At 46.4% G+C, this 21,017-nt stretch overlaps 1 protein-coding gene across 1 annotated transcript in view; it reads right to left on the reverse strand.

Moving 5' to 3' along the window:
- Nucleotides 1-21,017, reverse strand: part of SDCCAG8 (SHH signaling and ciliogenesis regulator SDCCAG8) — a 462,443-nt gene that overhangs the window by 281,565 nt on the left and 159,861 nt on the right. The window contains exon 12 of the mRNA XM_033937699.1: nt 315-431. Within this exon, the coding sequence (XP_033793590.1) occupies nt 315-431 (117 nt within the window). The remainder of the gene's footprint in view (nt 1-314; nt 432-21,017) is intronic.

Here is a 21,017-nt window from a genome sequence, read left to right on the forward strand (position 1 = left end):
CACATGGCTACTTTGTCAAGGAGCATACACAGAAGCACCAGGCATTTTCAATATTTTGCATGGGAGTTAACATGCATAGACTGTTTAAATAGTAGGTGAATTATTATGCACTTGTGCATAAATATTTGCAGTCCTCTGTTTTACAGCACAAGAGAAAAGGTCTGATTCAGTATCAGCAATTCTTCAAGCATTAATTGGCTTATTACCAGTAAATCTGAGCCAACTAATTGTAACATCGGACATAATCTGAAAACCTCTTTTGTCTTCAGATACAATTACTAACCATGTCTTCAGTATATGTTGTTATCTCTTACCTGATCTTTAATTTCAAGTTCTCTGATAGCTTTTGACCTGTACTCTCTGTGCTCCTTTTCTGCCTCATCCTTCACCATTTTGGCTTGGTTTAACTGATAACGCATTTCCCCACACACCTGTTAGAGTGCAAAGAAAACATGAGCTTTATCTGGATGAGACGATAACATTTATACTGTAATCAGATCTTTCAGTGCCCTCTTGAGGTCAATTGCAGACAACACAACTGAAATCCTAGAGCCGGAGTACAAACACTAAATGATTTTAATTCTTTACACTGAACTTTAATCATATTAAGTATCCAGTATGCTTATGCTTGAAAAATGTATATTTTATTATCTGAATGAAATGCTAGTAGCTTTAAATAGGTCATAAAAAAGGAACATAGAGATTGCTGTACAGGGTTAGATCAATGGTGTATCCTGTTTACCATAGCAGGAAGTAATAGATGCTTAGAAGTATATGGGCAACCCCCTCCCCCCCAAATCTCCACATAAAACTACAAATGGAAACAAACAAAAAGAAGAGTCTCAGATGTATTCTAATAATGGTAGTCGAGAGTACTAAGGGCTAGATTCACTAAGCAAACCGATCGTGTACCAATCGTTTTGCGACCTCTTTGTGACCCGATTTCCTTCTGATCCGATTCACTAACCTCTGTCCCGATCAACCTCCGATCCTCGCAAATGAGGGGGAACATCATTCAAATGTAGGCAGGCAGCGATTCACTAAAAAAAATGAGGGGCACCGACTGGGCTGACTGATCCAAAAATAAGCGACTGCTGATGACCAGTTGCTCAGGTCCTTTCCGATTGCCCTGCTCTCTGCCCTGCTTCTCTGCCCCGATCCCCTGCTCTCAGCCCACGACTTTCCAGCTCTGTCTCACCGTCCTGCTCAGCTCTGATCTCCTGCTCTCAGCCCCTGACTTTCCAGCTCTGTCTCACCACCCTGCTCAGCCCCGATCTACACTCAGCCCAACTTTCCAGCTCTGTCTCGCTGCCCTGCTCAGCCCCGACTCGCCTGCCCTTCTCCGCAGTGTGAGCCCATGGTTTTAACCCGAGGGCTAAAACCACGAGCTCACGAAGTAGAAAATCAGTCAGCTAAATAAAGTAAAAGTAAAAAATCTCTGCCGGGCACGAAGGGCCAGCACTAGTACTGCCCGATTCACGATTCAAATCGATTCACCAATTCACTTCAGGTGAATCGATTCGAATCAATTTGGTTTGGCAAAAAATCGAACTTACCGATTCAAGCCGGCCATGAAACCCGCTCATGCTTTCCCTCTTCCGCTGCCACCGCTGGAGTTGTTCCCATCTAAAGTAACTTCCGGTTTTGTGAAACCGGAAGTTACACCAGAAGGACTTGGGAGCACTGGAAGTTACACCAGAAGGACTTGAAAGCGGACCTCATGCTGGCTCTCTCCTTCGCGCGGCGAAAACATTTCTCCCCTCCTCCACGCGATTACCAGTGTAAGTTTGAGAATCGAGCAGGGGCTGGGGAAGCTGAGAATCGGGCAGTGGGGCTGGGCAAGCTGAGAATCAGGCAGGGAGGCTCGGGAAGCTGAGAATCGGGCTGGGGAAGCTGAGAATCGGGCAGGGGGGCTGGGCAAGCTGAGAATCAGGCAGGGAGGCTGGGCAAGCTGAGAATCGGACGGGGGGGCTGGGGAAGCTCTGGGGATGATTGGCTTTAGGAATTTGAATCGGGCTGGGGAAGCTGAGAATAGTGCTGCCTGATTTACGATTTGAATCGATTCACCGATTCACTTCGGGTGAATTGATTCGAATCGATTTACTGTGATAAAAAAATTGGCCTCCCGATTCATTGACTGACCCTCCCCCCTAAAGCAGGAGCGGCAGCGCTGCCTCTTGATGGCCTACCGCTCCTGCTTTACAGGGCAAGATGGGAGGGTTAGTCGGAAAGTGGCTTCCCCGCATCAATTTACCTAATTTCAGCAGCCTACCCTGCAGAAGATTGCTGGCTCTAGCGATCTTGGCAAGCTGCCATACGTCGTCCGAGTTGTCTTCTCTCTGCCGCAGTCCCACCCCTCCTCTGACATCAGAGGAGGGGTGGGACCATGACAGAGAGAAGACAACTCGGACGACATATGGCAGCTTGCAAAGATCGCTAAAGCCAGCAATCTTATGCAGGGCAGGCTGCTGAAATTAGGTAAACTGAATACGCAGGCCTTCGGGGGGGAATGTAATCCTTCGTGGCGGGGGTGCAGGCCTTCCAGGGGGGGGGTACATTCCTTCGGGGGGTGCAGCCTTCCGGGGGGGTACATGCCTTCGGGGGGGTGTGCAGCCTTCCAGGGGGGTACAGGTTTTCAGAAGGGACAGACTGGCCTTGAGGGATGGGGTGTAGGCCTTTAGGGGGGTGCAGATGTTCAGGGGAGGGGGCCCTGTTGTAGAAGTGCACGGAGGGAGGGAAGAGGGGTTCAAAGAGACATGCATATGCCGGACTTTGGGGGGAAGAAATAAGGGGTCTAAAAACAGAGGAGAGGAAGAGAGATGGTGGACAATGGGATTTAGGGATGAAGGTTACAGAAAGGGAGAGATGTGGACCCTGGGGTAGTGGGGAAGGAGGGAGAGGTGTTGGATGAAAGGGTAGTTGAGAAAAGGTGGATCTGTAGATGGAGAAGAAAAAAAGGAAAGATGCCAGACCTCTAGGGGAGGGAAGGGAAATGGAAGGAGAGGACAGAGATGGCAGATGGATGGTTAGCACGGAGAAAGAAGAAAGAAGGAGACCCTGGCAAGCAAGCTATCAGAAGACAACCAGAACTTAGGACCAACAAGATTTGAACAATGACCAGACAACAAAAGGTAGAAAAACTAATTTTATTTTCTATTTGTGATTACAATATGTCAGATTTGAAACGTGTATCCTGCCAGAGCTTTTGTTAGACTGCAAACGTGAGCTAGCATTTAACAGAGAGAGGAAAAGTATTTTTTGTTTGTTTATTTTGTTTACACCACAGCGCCAGTGTGGTTAGGAGAAGGCAAAGGAGGTGAAGAGGCTATAAAATAAACCCACCAGGATGTTTGAAAAAAAAAAAAAAAAAAAAACCAAAACACCTAATTGGGCAGGAGAATCGAATTGAATCAAAAAATCAATTCAGTAGGCTGAATTGAATCGAATCAAAATTTTTTTTTCTGAATCAGGCAGCACTAGCCAGCGCATGCGCAGACCATCTACAGTCAAGGAAGATAGTCTGCGCATGCTCAAGGATTGCTCTCCAGCGATACATACAGTTGGTGGGAGGCATGCCAATGATCGTCCCCATTTGCATGCAGGCCTTTAGTGAATTTGTCGGCCTGCCTGCAATCGCCCACGGATCAGGCACAGAGAGACAGGTTAGTGAATTTAGCCCTAAGAGTCTATAAAGAGTCTCTGATTCAAAGTTTTGTTCTCTTATTTTAAAGCTTTATTAAAATAACTGATGTGACCTGACATGGGCCGTGTTTCAGCTACGCAGAGCCTTCCTCAGGGGTCATACGGTCAACAAACTACAAATTAAACATAAATATAAATGTATACATATAAGCTTGTAAAACAAAATATATATAAACATGCATATATATGGTATGTCCTCAGAATTTGAATGAAAAACACTGAATGAAACCAAGATGGGGGTATAAAACCAAGTTGACAAATGAAAGTTAAAAACAAACAAAAAAGTGATATACAGAATGATACAAGTAAGTGAGAATTATAACTATACAGAATGTGACTATACAAGTAAGTGAGAATTATAACAGAATGGATTCACCCAAAATCCAATAGGGCATGGAAAAGGTGAAAAAGTGCCAAAGTGAAAAAATTTGAATTAGAATATGTGGTGTGCAGGAGTGTGCTGTAAGCTCTGATTTTAATTCAAACTGAATAACTGTGAAACATTTACATAGAAACATGCTAGCAGATAAAGGCCAAATGGCTCATCCAGTCTGCCCATCCGCAGTAACCATTATCTCTTCCTCTCTCTAAGAGATTCCACGTGCCTAACCCATACCTTCTTGAATTCATACACAGAAGTGACAACGTAAATGATGGACAGGAGCTGATGCTCTCGGTTTCTAAAATGTGATATAAAAAACATAAAAACTTGAAAAATAGGAAATAGGGGGTATAGTCAATCTAAATACCATTTACAAAATCTTCCCAAAAGATAACTGAACACCCAGCAACAAGCACTAAACTCGGATACCATATGAAAGCCAACAAAAGAAAAAGCCTCAGTTATAGAGGAGGGGGAAAAAACACCCAACCATCCATCCATCATAGGCAGAAAAAAACTTTTGTGGCTACTATATATATATATATACTAGTGTTTAAGCCCGTTACTTTAACGGGTGCTAGAGTAGATGTCTGTCTATCTATTTTTTTTTCTTTTTTTCTCTCTCTCCGTGTACGCTGTCTGTCATTCTTTCTGTCTGTGTCTCTCCCTGGCCCCCTGTCTGTCTTTCTTTCTGTCTCTGTCTCCCTGGCCCCCTGCCTGCCTGTATTTCTCTGTTGTGCCATGCCTGCCTGACTCTCTGTGACCCCTTTCCTATGTCCTTAGTGTCCCATCTTATGTCTTTGTGCTCTCAGTGCCTCCTTCCTATGTCCTTAGTGCCCCCAGTGCTACCTTCCTAAGTCCTTAGTGTCCCATCCTATGTCCTTAGTGACCTCAGTGCCTCCTTCCTATGTCCTTAGTGCCCCCAGTGCCACCTTCCTATGTCCTCAGTGCCCCCAGTGCCATCTTCCTATGTCCTTATGTCCCATCCTATTCCCCCATTGCCTCCTTCCTGTCCTTAGTGTCCCATCCTATGTCCTTAGTGCCTTCAGTGCCTCCTTCCTATGTCCTTAGTGCCCTCAGTGCCTCCTATGTCCTTAGTGCTCTCAGTGCCTCCTTCCTATACCCTTAGTGCCCTCAGTGCCTCCTATGTCCTTAGTGCCCCCAGTGCCACCTTCCTATGTCCTTAGTGCCTCCTATGTCTTTAGTGCCCTCAGTGCCCCCCCACCCCCAAAGCCAGCCAGCCTGCCTGCCTCCCTCCCAATCCCCCTGTACAGTAGAACCTATCATTTTTCTAACCCTCCCTCCCATTCCCCTGTGCAGTAGAACCCTTGAAAGCAGCATGTTTCCATCTCCCCCCTGCCACTACCGCCGAAGTGCAGCCGACCTCACTTACCCTCCCAAACGACCCTCCCACCGCGAGGCAATCAGAAACCTCCCGGCTCGAGCAGCGGCCGCAGCACTCTAAACAGGCTGCTTCGTGGCCTTCTACTGCCCGCGATTCCCTCTGCCGCGTCACCGGCAGAGCAAATCATGGCAGGAGAAGGCCGCGAAGCAGCTAGTTTAGAGTGCTGCGGCCGCTGCTAGTCAAGAGGTTTGTCGGGACCTTGAGAAGGGAAGGGAAGGGGGGCGGCCAGACCGCGGTTGGAGGGTCAGATGGGAGGCTCAACAGGGGATCGGATGCGCTGGGGAGGGGGGAGTAAAGACGACGACACTGGAAAGGCTCTGGACCCAAGCTGGGAGGAAGACCGGCGTTTGCTAAGACTGCGGCTGCGGCTGCTTGGAGACTGTGTTCAGTTGCCCAGGAAACCCGTTGGCCTGCACTGGACACTCCAAAGAGGGGAGCAGAAGGAACGGCGATGGCGACAGCGGTTTCTTTCACAGTGAGTGAGGGGGGGAAGCTCCAGAGTGTTCCCTGCCGCTGGGTTCTAAAATAGAATCCGGCCACGGATCACACACCACAGCGGCAGGGAACACGAAACCCTAAGTGCGCAAGCGGCGCTTAGAATTTTATTATATAGGATATATATCTAGAGAAGTGCAAAAAGAAAAACATGAGAATCAATATATTTCTAATTCCACTGTGCAAAACTATACTAGCAGCAACTACAAACTTAAACTGCAAGTTCAGGAAAAAATATGTGCAGCCTACGATCGTTTCGTGGCTGACATGCCACTTCTTCAGGGCTGCAAAGGTTCACATAGCAGGAAATTGTTTGATGCACTGGCTGCACATAGTTTTTCCAGAACTTGCAGTTTAAGTTTGTTGTTGCTGCTAGCAGTTTTGCTTTGTAAAAGGAGCCCTTAAAATGTCTGTTATAAAACAAATATTGAGTAGTCTTTCCTTTATCAAGAGGTAAAGATTTGGAATAACCTTCTGATCCAAATTAGACAAGTTTCTTCTTATTACTACTTTCGCAAAGTCCTAAATATGTATTTATTCTTGAGTTTGTTATGCATGTTATTTTATTAATGGGATTTTAAATTTGTACTGGTAATTATTCTCTCTTGATGTAATCCGCTTTGATTTCTAGTGATAGACTGTATACATAGTATACTAAATAGTGTCCTATATAGCTGAGGCCCCTGATAAATTAAAGGCACAGAGAAGGTACATGCAAAGTGGTGCTGCCCGATTCACGAATCGAATCGATTCACCTATTCACTTCGGGTGAATCGACTCGAATCGATTTACCCCACCAAAAAATCGGCCTCCCGATTCATTGACTGACCCTCCCCCCTCACCCCTAAAGCAGGAGTGGCAGCGCTGCCTCTTGCTGGCCTGCCGCTCCTGCTTTAGAGGGCGAGTGGGGAGGGTCAGTCAGGAAGTGGCTTACCCGCTAGTGTCCGGTTTCCCGCAGCAATTTACTGAAATTCAGCAGCCTGCCCTGCAGAAGATCACTGGCTCTAGCGATCTTTGTAAGCTGCCATAGGTTGTCCGAGTTGTCTTCCCTCTGCCGCGGTCCCGCCCCTTCTCTGACTTCAGAGAAGAGGCGGGACTGTGGCAGAGAGAAGACAACTCGGACAACCTATGGCAGCTTAAAAAGATCGCTAGAGCCAGCGATCTTCTTCTGCAGGGAAAGGCTGCTGAATTTCGATAAATCAAACACGCAGGCCTTCCAGGGGGAGGGGGGTTGTAGTCCTTTGTGTGTGGGGGGGTGCAGGCCTTCTGGGGGCGGGGGGTTGTAGTCCTTCATGGGGGGGTGCAGGCCTTCTGGGAGGAGGGGGTATGTAGTCCTTCATGGGGGGGTGCAGGCCTTCCGGGGGGTATAGGCCTTCAGAAGGGACAGGCAGGCCTTCCGGGGGGGGGGGGGGGATGCAGCCTTCCATGGGGGATGCAGGCTGGTCTTCAGGGCTAGGGTGTAGGCCTTCAGGGGGGGACATGCAGGCCTTCAGGGGAGGGTGTAGGCATTTAGGGAGGATATGCAGGCCTTCAGGGGTGGGGTGTAGGCCTTCAGGAGGGGTGGTACATGCCTTCCATGGGGGGTGCAGGCCTTCAGGGGAGACAGGCTAGTCTTCAAGGGTTTGATGTAGGCCTTCAGGGGGGATGGTACATGCCTGCCAGTGGGGAGGTGCAGGCCTTCAGGGGACAGGCTGGTCTTCAAGGGTGGGGTGTAGGCCTTCAAGGGGAGACATGCAGGCCTTCAGGGGTGGGGTGTAGGCCTTCAGGGGGTGCAGATGTTCAGGGGAGGGGGCCCTGGTGTAGAAGTACACGAAGGGAAGGAGGGGTTCAAAGAGACGTGCATATGCCGGACTTTGGGGGTAAGAAATAATGGGTCTAAAACAGAGGAGAGGGAGAGAGATGGTGGACAATGGGATTTAGGGATGAAAGGAGCAGAAAGGGAGAGATGGTGGCCCCTGGGGTGATGGGGAATGAGGGAGCGATGCTGGATGAAAGGGTAGTTGAGAGAAGGTGGATCTGTGGATGGAGACGAAAAAAAGGAAAGATGCCAGACCTCTGAGAGAGGGAAGGGAAACGGAAGGGGAGGACAGAGATGAAAGATTGATGGTTAGCACGGAGAAAGAAGAAAGAAGGAGATCCTGGCAAACAAGTTATCAGAAGGCAACCAGAGTCTGGGACCAACAAGATTTGAATAATGACCAAACAACAAAAGGTAGAAAAACTAATTTTATTTTCTGTTTTGTGATTACAATATGTCAGATTTACATTACATTAGGGATTTCTATTCCGCCATTACCTTGCAGTTCAAGGTGGATTACAAAAGAATTATCCAAGATGTATTACAACAAGAACTTACAAAAAAAAAAAAAAAAATTGGTCATTTTCAAAAAGAGTGAGAAATGGGTAAGGTTATTTGTTTGGGGTAGTCGGCTTTAGTGAGAGGTGGAGTTTGAGACTTGCGGTATTATTTCTTTTTCAGAGTTTTCATGAAGAGTATGGTCTTTATTTCTTTTCTAAAAATCTTGTAGTCGAGGGATGCCGTCAGTAGATTGGCGATTTGGTTGTCTAGTTTGGCTGCTTGAGTGGCCAGGAGCTGCCCGAGCTGGTGTTAGACCGCGAACGTGAGTTAGGATTTAACAGAAAGAGGAAAAGTCTGTTTTGTTTGTTTATTTTGTTTACACCACAGCACCAGTGTGGTTAGGAGAGGGTAAAGGGGCAGGAAAATCGAATCAAATTTTTTTTTCCTGAATCGGGTAGCACTAATGCAAAGATGATATTTCTGCTATGTTTCAGCCACGTATTCCCGGAAAGAACAGGCCATAGGTCAACTATGCCATGTTATTCTAACATATGTGAATTATCACAATGATGTCAGATGAAGTATAAACATTTAAGCTTTGGAGCTCTTCTTTGGAGAGAAAGGTCTCTCCCCAGACATAGATGCTATTAATACATATGTATCTGATTGTTATACAGCCTTTATGTCTGATTTATTATAAACTGTAGAATGGGAAACTTTTCTCAAATTATTTGGAGAGAGAACTCATTCTGGAATTTCTTTCTGCCTCTCTGTTCAAGTCATTCAGCCAAGCTTGAACACTGGAAAGAAACTCTGTAATGAAAGGGCACAGGATGAAGGTAAAAGGGGACTGACTCAGAAGTGATCTAAGGAAATGCTTCTTTATAGAGAGGGTGGTAGATACATGGAAAGGCTTCCAGGTCGAGCTGGTGGAGATGAAGACTTTATCTGAATTCAAGAAAGAATAGGACAAGCACATGGGATTTCTTAGGGATAGAAAAATAGATATTTATGGATGAGCTGACCGGTGTAATTTTCGACTGCTCCTTGTCCTGAATAGGTGCTGAGTGAAGATCTACTAAGAGGAAGAAAAACTCCATTGGAATATCTTGCCTGCTGGCATTCAAACATGGGAAAAGGTAAAACTTGGGCTTCAATAGGTTATTTCATTATCCTTCTCTTTTACCTTTTTAGTTCAGTATTCTGCTTTTTCAGTGAAGTCAGTTTAGGCAATAGTATAGCCTTTAGAGTCTCTGTTAGCGTTTTTATATAAAAAGTGTTTTAGTCTAGATTAGTATTTTAGGTTGCATTTCAGAGCATAAAATAAAATCAGATTAGGGCACAGACAGCAATTGAGGAAAGTCTTTGTTTAGTGTTTAATTCCCACACAACCTCGCCAACTCCCACCCATCCCTGGCCTGATCTCTGATTTATAGGACCTTGAACCTATTAGAATGCTAAAAAAGTAATTAGCTAATCTCTATTAGCTAGTAGTTAGCTCTTAAGAAATAGCCTAAGACAGGGGTAGGCAATTCCGGTCCTCAAGAGCCGGAGCCAGGTCAGATTTTCAGGATATCCACAATAAATATGCATGAGATAGATTTGCATTTCAAGAAGGCAGTGCATGCAAATCCATCTATTGCCTAAAATATAACTACCAATCTTAAGGGACTTTAGTGTACATATTCCAACTCCCTTAGCAACTTAACAAAGAGATCACCAATATTAAGGTGCAGGTAGCAGTCCAGCAGCAAGATGGGAGCTATCCAATCTTTTGCATAAAATGTCACATATTTGATTATCTCCCAGATGGTGAGAAGTCTTATATGTGTGCTTGGTGCAAAGAGTTCCTAGCACTCAGGTAACAGGTCCAATCTTTTCAGGCTAGAGTAACAGACTTGGAAGAGTACACAGAGGAAACCTACAAAGATTCTGTACAAAATTCCCACCTCAAGTTTGGCAGCCTTTGTGCTGCCTCAGAGGAGAGGACTTTTTAAAGAAGACCTTCACCCTGGTGAAGTAGGAGGCAATCCTGTAGCCAGGACCTGCTCACCAGGGGGTGCAGTTTTCTTTCACACTGAGGATGTACCTCCAGGGGCTTCTGCTCAGGAGGGAAAGGTTAGAGCTGCCGCTATAGTAGGAGATTCAATCATTAGGTATATAGATAGCTGGGTGACTGGTGGACGTTAGGATTGCTTGGTCACTGAACTCTGAAGATCAGACTCCACAGGTGACCCTTGAGAGGAGGAATGCTGGCCTAGTGCCTAACCCTCAGTAAGCCTGGTTCTAAGAGAGAGGTTAATGCGGCTCAGCATTAAAGATAGTTTTTCACAGCAACCTGTGAACTACTGTCTGGGAAAGGTAAACAGGTTTCAGGAGGTTATATCATTGTATATTTCTTTTGAACTCAGCAAAATCAGTTAGGCAAATAGTATAGCCTTTAGAGTCTCTTTTAGGGTTTAATACAAAACAGTGTTTTCGCCTAGATTAGTGTTTTAGGTTGCATTTCAGGGCATAATATCAGATTAGGGCACAAATAGCTGTTGAGGAAAGGATCTGGTGTTAATTTAATTCCCTCTCGCCCACCCCAAGGCAGAGCTTTTTCATTTATAGGTTCTTCAGTCAACCAAGAACAGGGCATTACTTTGGTAGGATATTTTTGCCCTTTCTTTATTCTTCCAGGTGCAAGTACTTCTGCACCACAGTATGGCTGGGAAACGTATCACCAAAGCTGCTGCTCAGGTTACAATTTCTGTCTCTGTACAGACAGAAAATGTTACCCAGGCAGGGGGAATGGTTCCATGTGCAAGCTGTCTTCAGCTTGAATCTCTCATGAAAGAAGTAAAGGAACTGAGAGAGAAGGTGGCAAGACTGAGATACATCCGAGAGAATGAGAGGTACCTTGATGAAATGGTTCATGAGGTGTCAAAGATATCCAGCAGTGGGAAAGAAGAGGCTGTGCTGAGGGAAGACAGCTGGACTCAGATTACAGAACACTGCAAGATTGGTACTGTGACTCCCCCCGCCCTTGAACTGAAAAATTGGTATGCTGTCCTGGGAATAGAGGAGATGGAGCATCCCAAGGAGAGGAAGAACCAAAGCTTGAAATCCCAAAAATTATTGGATCTGTGGCCACTAGGAGGCATAAGGTAGTGGTAGTTTGCGATTCCCTTCTGAAGGGTACAGAATCATCCATCTGCAGAACAGATATGATGTCACGAGAGGTATGCTGTCTGCCTGGTGCCAAAATCCAAGGTGTTATAAAGAGCTTGCCGAGACTCATCAAGCCTGATGACTATTTTCTGATGCTGCTCATCCACGTTGGCACTAACGATACTGTCAGGTACCCCTACAAATGTATCAGAAATAACTTTGTGGCTCTGGGAGAGAAGGTGAAGCAGATAGGTATGCAGGTGCTATTTTCATCCATCCTCCCTGTCGAGGGTAAAGGCCAGGTCAGAGAAGCTCGTATTTTGGAGATGAATCCTACACAAAATCTGCTCCAAAATAATCAATGGGACACTGTCATACTAGGGTACAAACTATTTTGCAGTGATAGGGTCAATAGCTACAGGAGAAGGGCTACTTCTCAAGCCTTAGAACTTCTGGACAATCCAACCTTCAAAATCAACAATAACAACCACTGGGGCGTGGCATAGCGCGCACACAAGATGGAGGTGTGATCGCGACGCTCATCTTACCTGGGCAACGGTTTAATATTTTAATGATCGATCTTATCATCTTTTCGGCTTTAAAGTGTTGAATTGAGGTGTAAGACCATGGCGTGGATGCGGCAATCTAAAAACGAAACTGGAGGGACAGCTAAGCGTCAAAAGCAGGATCAGGTTACACCGGGAGACGCAACGGAAGAATTGAGTAAAGCCAAAGTTATGGGAGAATTGAGGTTTATCAAACAGTTATTACAAGAGAATGCTAATAATATGGCTGAAATGAAAGAAGAAATAGTAAACATTCATCACCAAATGGAAATAGCAAACAAAAGAACTAATGACTTAGAAACAAAAATGGAATGTTTAGAACGTGCTGAGAGGAGGAGTAAGAATGACAGTTTACTGATTACAAAGTTAAAAAATCAGCTTGAGGATTATGAGAATCGCGGTAGAAGAAAAAATGTTAAACTTTTTGGTTTAGCAGAAAATTTGGAAGGAGGTAATGCGATTCAATTCTTAGAAAATCTGCTGCCTAAACTGTTACAGTTGAATTTCAAACACCCCATTGAAATAGAACGTGCACATCGGATTCCGGTAAAATGGACTGCTAATCAAGGGAGACCGAGACCTTTAATTTTTAAGCTGTCACGTTATCAGCAGGCGATAGATATTTTATGTTCAAATCTGTTTTATTAAGCAATGACAACAGTAAGTACAACAGCAGTAGAAAACATGGTATACAATGTCATCCAACAACCGCGGAGGACTGGACTCTGATGTCCTCCACGATCGAGCACCACCCCCACCCCACAGAGAGAACCCCCCCCCCAAAGAACATACAACTCTCAAGCAGGGAACATCAATGGCAATGAGATGTACGGACTCACAGGTGGAGTCTGTTCAATATACGGCTACGACTCTCAGGGGTCAAAATGTTCAAATACGGAGTCCAAGTGTGAACAAAGTCTCTGCTCCGGCGACGAGAAGAACAAGCCAAACGGGCCTCCCAGCCCATAAGTTTGTGAAGTCGATTCCTCCAATGCCAAAAGGAGGGGGGCTCAGGAGAAAGCCAGCAACATAAAATACATTTCTTCCCCAAAATAAAACATTTACTTAGAAATAATTTTTCAGAAGTATACATGTACAAGAAAGAGAATTGGGCAAACAACATAGGAAGCACTGAGACTGGCACAGGTGTCTGCAACAAGCCCTGTAAGAAGGAGGCCAGCGCCTTCCAAAAGGCCTGAATCCCCTTGCAGCTCCAAATACCATGAAAGTAAGAATTAACCTCCACCGAACAGCGGATGCATAACTGAGTGCCAATACAACCCATATAGTAAGCCTGACTTTGGGAAGCATAGGCCCGCAGGACAGTGCGAAAGTGACATTCACGTAATTCAGCACTATGTACCAAGCCCGCAGTACGTTTCAGGATTTTTAACAAAAAATTGTCCCCCAAGTCCCTGCCCAAGTCCCGCTGCCAAGCCTCCAAAATACCAGGAAAAACCCTAGGTGAGCGAAGAGCCATGATCTGGCAATGAAAAAAAGAAATAGAGACCCTAGTATCAGGATCTGCTGTCAAAAAAGTACAGAGCCGGGTTCCAAAATCCCCCTGCAAGGAACTCCCCGGGAGGGAAGCCACATAATGGCTAAGTTGACAATAGGCAAAAGGAAGGCCAATCTCAGGAACCCCCCTCCCCGCTAACTCAGCACAAGAAAGGAGAGACCCATCATCCTGCAGAACATGCCTCAACTGCTCCACCCCCCGAGCCCTCCAGCGACCAAAAACAGAAGGTCCAACCCCCCGGAGGGAAAGCTAAGTTCCCCACCAATGGCAAAAGGGCACTAGTATGGGAGTCCTGATTCCACAACCGAAGGGTCTGATGCCACACTGTCCACAAAGACTGAAACAGAAGGCTACGCTTACAGGGTCTCGGCAATTTAGATAAAGGGGCATGAAGGAGATACAAAAGATGAAGAGAATAGAAATGATCCCGCTCCATAGAAAGATCCGTATAGAAAGAGGTGCCCAACACCCAATCACTAACATGATGCAGCAAGCAAGCCTGGTTATAAACCCTGATGTCGGGCAACCCCAAACCTCCCCCGGAGGCAGGCCCCACTAACAATGACCATTTCAGTTTAGGTCTCCGCCCTCCCCAACAGAACCGGGACAACATGGAGGTGAGGGATCGAATATCCCTCTGCAACAAAGAAAGGGGAAGAGTCTGGAGAACGTAAAGCCACCTCGGGAACACAACCATAAGAAATAAATGAATTCTACCCAACAGAGACAGCGGCAGCGCCTGCCATTTGGCCAGTAACAGTTTAGTGTCGGCAAGAAGTTTATCGATGTTAAGGCGATACAGTTGGGCTACATCCATAGTCAGCCTGATCCCCAAGTATCGAAAAGAGGAGTCAGCCCAGCGCAACGGAAAACGATACCCCCAACACTGCTGAAGGTGAGCCGAGGAAGCCAAAGCCTCAGATTTCGCAAAGTTCAAGGCAAAGCCAGAGAAATCCCCGTATTCCCGAAGGTTCTCCAGCAACATGGGCAAGGAACGCTGCGGGTCCGTTAAAAAGACCAAGAGATCATCCGCAAACGCCGCAAGTTTAAAATGTGAATCTCCCAATGCCAATCCCCGAATATCCGCATTAGCCTGAAGCTCACGAAGTAGAGGATCTAAAGAAAGCACGAACAAAAGTGGCGACAGCCCCTGGCGAGTCCCTCGGTGAATATTAAAAAAGCCCGAAAAAGTCCCATTAACCAAAATCCGTGCAGCGGGATCACTATACAACGCCTGGATTGCACCAAAAAAGAAAGGGCCCAAACCGTATGTCCTAAGCACCGCAAAGAGGTAACCCCACCGCACTTTATCAAAAGCCTTCTCGGCGTCAAAACTAATAAGCATGGAGGGGCTACCTTCCTGTCCCACCCGTTCCAGAGCCAACAAAATACGCCGGATATTCTTAGCTACAGGGCGATCCCACACAAACCCCACCTGAGAGTCTGAGATCACCGAGGGCAAGACGCGCGCCAGGCGGGTAGCCAGAATTTTTGCCAAAAGCTTCGCCTCATAATTCAACAAAGAAATAGGACAGTACGATTCAGGTAAAAGAGGGTCCTTACCGGGCTTCAGGAGAACTATAATAGACGCTAAATTCACGTAACGAGGAAGAAAGCCCTTAGCAACACTCAGATTATAAACTTCAGCCAGCACCGGCGCTATCTCCGTCACCAACAATTTATAGAACTCACTCCGATACCCATCCGGGCCCGGCGCCTTTCCTAACGGACTGACCCCTATCACCCACTCTACCTCCTCTGAGGTAAAGGGAAGATCCAAAGCGGCAGCATCCCGCTGAGATAAACAGGGCAAATCGAGGCTGTCAAGATAGAGTTGCCCATCCAAAATCTCAGAACCGGAATCTGTATACACCTCAGCAAAAAACGCCCGCAACAACTCACAGATCTCCTCCGGCCGATGATGCAGCACCCTAGAAGAGTCCCGAAGAGCAGAGACGCTCTCAGGTCTGCCCCGCGGATGCGCCATGCGGGCCAACAATCTGCTGCTCTTATTCGCAAACCGAAATAAATGAAACTTAAAGTACGCCCGCGTCCGCATAGCCCGGAGATGCAATAATTCATTCAGTTCCTGCTGGACCTCCAAAAGCTGCGTGCGAAGCAGGAAGGAGGGTGCCCTGCTATATTGACGTCGCAACACAGTCGCCTTCCGCTTCAAAGCCAGAACCGTCCTATACTTAAGCTTCGACTCCCGGGCCACGTAAGCAATGACATCCCCCCGTAAAATAGCCTTAGCCGTCTCCCAATAGAGAATGGGATCATCGCGATGCTGCTGATTACTGTGTTGAAAATCATGCCAGTGCTGTACCAAAAAGTCTTGAAAACGAGTATCCCTATACAGATAACACGGAAACCGCCAGGGCCCTCTAGGGAGCGGAGAATCGCCCCAGGTCCACCGAAATCCCACCCAAGCGTGGTCAGATATTTCAAAGGGGCCCATATCAACCCCCAATACCCGGGGAAGCAGTTCGCGGGAAATGAGAATAAAATCAATTCGTGAAAGCATCCCGTGCGCCCTGGATAAGTGGGAGTAATCCCTCTCCAAAGAGTGTAGCACCCACCACACATCAAGCAACCCCAGGGTAGATTCCAGGAGCTGGGCACCCGTATAAAGTTTGGAGGTCTCTCTGCCCGAAGAAGCAGAGCGATCCAACTTAGGATCCGGTACCTCATTGAAGTCCCCGCCCACCAGCATCGGAACGTCACCAAACTGCAAGAGTTGATTGCAAAGCCCCCGAAAAAACCTGGCCAAAGGATTGTTAGGAGCATAGACATTGCAGAGCAAAAGGGGCCGATTATCGAGCAACACTAAGGCAACGATGTAACATAAGAACATAAGAACATAACATAAGAAGTTGCCTCCACTGGGTCAGACCGAGGTCCATCTCGCCCAGCGGTCCGCTCCCGCGGCGGCCCATCAGGTCTGCGACCTGTGAAGTGGTTTCTGTCCACTTCTATAACCTACCTCAAGTTATATCTGTACCCTTCAATCCCCCTATCCTCCAGGAACCTATCTAAACCCTCCTTGAACCCCTGTACAGAGTTCTGGCCTATCACATCCTCCGGAAGCGCATTCCATGTGTCCACCACCCTCTGAGTAAAAAAGAACTTCCTAGCATTTGTTCTAAACCTGTCCCCTTTCAATTTCTCCGAGTGACCCCTAGTTCTTGTGGCTCCCCGCAGTTTGAAGAATCTATCCTTATTCACTTTCTCTATGCCCTTAAGGATTTTGAAGGTTTCTATCATGTCCCCTCTAAGTCTCCTCTTCTCCAGGGAGAACAGCCCCAGCATTTTTAACCTGTCGGCGTATGCAAAATTTTCCATACCTTTTATCAGTTTAGTCGCCCTCCTCTGTACTCCCTCGAGTATCGCCATGTCCTTCTTGAGGTACGGCGACCAGTATTGAACACAGTACTCCAGGTGCGGGCGCACCATTGCGCGATACAGCGGCATGATGACTTCCTTCGTCCTGGTTGTGATACCCTTTTTGATGATGCCCAGCATTCTGTTTGCTTTCTTTGAGGCTGTCGCACATTGCGCCGATGGTTTCAGTGATGTGTCGACCATCACCCCCAGGTCCCTTTCAAGGGTACTCACCCCTAGCAGTGTTCCCCCCATTTTGTAGCTGAACATCGGGTTCTTTTTCCCTACATGCATGACCTTGCATTTCTCTACGTTAAAACTCATTTGCCACTTTTTTGCCCAGTCTTCCAGTCTCGTTAGGTCTCTTTGCAGGTCTTCACAGTCTTCCGTGTTTCTAACCCTGCTGCAGAGTTTGGTGTCATCGGCAAATTTGATAACCTCACATTTTGTCCCAGTCTCCAGATCATTAATAAATATATTGAATAGTAGAGGTCCCAGCACCGACCCCTGTGGAACTCCGCTCGTGACCCATTGCCAGTCTGAGTATTGGCCTTTCACTCCAACCCTCTGTTTCCTGCCTGCCAACCAGTGTTTGATCCATCGGTAGATATCCCCTTGCACCCCATGGTTCCACAGCTTTTTAAGTAGCCGCTCGTGAGGTACCTTGTCGAAGGCTTTTTGGAAGTCAAGGTAAATGATGTCTATGGATTCCCCCTTATCCATCTGGTTGTTTATTCCCCCACTAGGGTCGCGGAGCACTCTCTGGGTTTGGAGGCGAAGACCCTTACGGATCAAAATAATAACACCTCCCTTTCCCCCAACTGCGGGCGCCTCCAAATGGGAACCCACCCACCAGGTACAGAGCTTAGCATGTTCCGCTGAGGATAAATGGGTCTCCTGTAAAAAGGCAATGGAGGTTTTAGAACGATTCAAATGCTGCAAAATTTTTGAGCGCTTAATAGGGGAGTGGATCCCCCCAATATTCCAAGAAGTTAAAGTGTATTCCAGAGTAGTCCACATAGTAGAAAAATAGAACAAAGAGAAGAAACCAGTAAAGTACCAGAGAAGCGTCCCAGCCACCACTCCTCCAGTATCAAGCATCCTCCTGCCCCAAGAAGCGAGCCATACCCCTGCCACCAATCCAATCCCAGACCACACAACCCCCCCACCCCACCCCCACAAGATTCCACAAGTAACCCAACCGCAGAATCCCTGAGACCCTGCTCGACCTCCCCCTCCCCCAACCACTCCCCTCCCCTCCCCTCTATCCCCCCTCCACAACCAACCCTCACCCAACCTACACCCAAGACACACCAAAAAGGGCATCACTTCCAGGAAACCATGAACACCCTCCCACGGGATCACAGACCAATAACCCCTGGGCCTCAGTCCCCAAACGCAGAAAATACCAAAGAACAAACCCAGCATCCAAAGCCCCCCAGAGCACTCAAACCACCCATCCCCTCCCCGATCCCCACAGCCACATCACCTACACTCTACCACACGCACCCAGCTAAGTTCCCAAAGAATACAGAACAGGATGGGCCAGGAACAGGCCAAACACCACAGGGAGACCCCATGGAAAAGAGAAAGAAAAGAACCAAGAAAAACACAAACCAAGAGACCCCTATACCATACACCTGCAGGACAAGCATGCCAATCCCCACCCCAGCCACACACACACCAGCCATGCCCACTCTCAGGGGGACCCAGAGTCCCAAATCAGATGGAGTGGAAAAAAAAAAAAACACCAGTATAAAAACGAACTACAGTTCAGTCCTCAGAAATTGGGTCGCCTCAGTCCCCGACAGCTCCCTGCGCCGGATCTTCAGGCATCATCTCCGTCACGAACCGTTGCGCTGCCTCCAAGGTGTCAAAGTGATGAGCTCTTCCCAGATGGGTCAACCGCAAGTGAGCCGGATATTGCAAAGAAAAGGCAATGTGGTGCTGGATGAGACGGGTGCACAAAGGTGAAAACCGGCGCCGTGCCTGAGAGACCTCCGCAGAGTAGTCCTGAAAGCAAAGAATGGGCCGGTTGTCATACAAGAGTTTCTTGCCTTGCCGCAACGCACACAGGACCTCCAGCTTATGGTGATAATTCAAAATACGGCATATGACCACTCTGGGCCGGTCAGCATTCTCTCTCCGTTGCTCCAAGCGATGCGCCCGCTCCACCCGCAAGGGGCCCGAGGAGGAAGGTAAGGATAAGGACTCAGGCAGCCAGCATTCCAACATCGCCCCCAGCTCCACATCCCACACCGACTCTGGCAGACCCACAAAGCGGAGGTTATTATGGCGGGACAGGTTCTCCAGGTCATCCACCTTGGCTCGCAATGCAGCCAAAGCGGTAGTGTGGGCGGACTGCTCCTGGGTAAGCCTCTGGACAGTATCCTCAGTAGCACTCACTCTCTGCTGTGTCTCCTTAACCTCTGATGTAAGGGAGGCAAAACGCTGGTCCAAGGTGTCCAGTTTGTCCAGGATGCGCTGAACCTCCGATGTAACTGCCGACACCCATGAGGAGTGAGGAGCCTCCGGCGACGGGGGAGCCACGTGGTCCGCCATCTTAGGCTCTGGCAGCTTGCTCCTCTCCCGTTCCTTGCGGACCGTCTTCGTGGCCATCGCGGCGTGCTTTGCAGTGCAAAAAGCCCGCACACCACCAGGAAGCACTCCGCAGCCGTGGGAGGACCGAACCCGGGGTTTATGATGCGGCGAAAATGCCGAGCCGTGATCGGACGTTACGGAGCTGTAGCAGCAAGCTGTCTACAGCTCCATGTTTCCGCCGGAAGTCGTGCAATAGATATTTTAAATGCAGCGAAAAGTGACAAGAATTTAAATTATAAAGGGTCCAAAATATGGTTTCTGCTAGATTTTGCTAAGAATACAGCAAATATAAGGAAACAATTCCTTGCAATGAGACCTCAACTAAAAGAAAAAGGATATAAATTTGGATTATATTATCCTGCTAAAATGAGAGTCTCTAGCGGAGACAAGTCTTTATTTTTTGATGACCCTGAGAAATTAAAAGATTTTCTTTCAAAATCGGAGCCCATGTCTTTTTAAAGAACTAATTGATGAATTAACTTTAAGATCGGGATATGTTACAATACAATAAATAAGGCATGGATGTAAATAAATTCCTGGAAGGCTTCTCAATGAATTTGTTTGTGGGAAGAAATTGTTAACAACTAAACAGATAAGAAATGGAAAAGAAAGAAAAGAAAGGAAATAGACATGAAGGAACAAATGAATTTTTATTTGTCTACAGTTTTGATCCTTATTTGTCTTGGATCTTTAAAAGAAAAAGGATTTTATCGTCTGAGAGAGTGGATATGAATATGTGACATGACTGATTTGATATAGATTACAACTGATTTTAATTTCTGAGCTTTCCAGAATCAAACTATTGAGGAATCTCAAGTTCATCTTATGGTCTTTTAATGTTTTGGATAATTGTCAGTGAAGAAATATTTATGACTCTTAAAGCTTATCTTATGACAGTAAAATACTTGAAAGAAGGATTGTAAAATAAAAAGAAAAATGACATCATCTGTTTTTTTGGTTTGACATTTATATATGTTTTGACAGATACCAGAATTCTCTTAGTTGGAAATTGGTGTATACTAACGTTGAACTTGAACTCAAAACAAATAAGAAGATTTTAATGGGGTTACACAATTGAAAGATGGATTGGTTGGATGGAGGATCGGTTCTTCAAGATTGACTTTGAATTCTTTCTTTGTTTTGGTTGGCCAGAAACAATGTTGGCATAGATTTGTTGTGATTGATATATGATAAAATGTTATATAATTGAAGAGTAAAAGTTATAATACCTTTAATTATTAAATATTTCAATATTTAATTATTTATTTATGTTTACATTAATATATAGCTTATTCACTAATGTCATGAATTATTTGTTTATTTTTAATGAGTATCTATTATATCTGATTGTACAAAATTAATATTTCTGATAGATAGATTTTGAAAGTATTTATAATTAGTTAAATAATCAGATGGAATGTCTGGTGTATGGATGTTGGTTATACTAAATTTCAGGAATGGATGCTTTATTTCGTGGTGGAAGTTTTATTGAAGTTTCTCATGAATTCTAATCT

Source organism: Geotrypetes seraphini, chromosome 3 (assembly GCF_902459505.1).
Source record: "Geotrypetes seraphini chromosome 3, aGeoSer1.1, whole genome shotgun sequence".
In the NCBI taxonomy this organism is placed as follows: domain Eukaryota; kingdom Metazoa; phylum Chordata; class Amphibia; order Gymnophiona; family Dermophiidae; genus Geotrypetes; species Geotrypetes seraphini.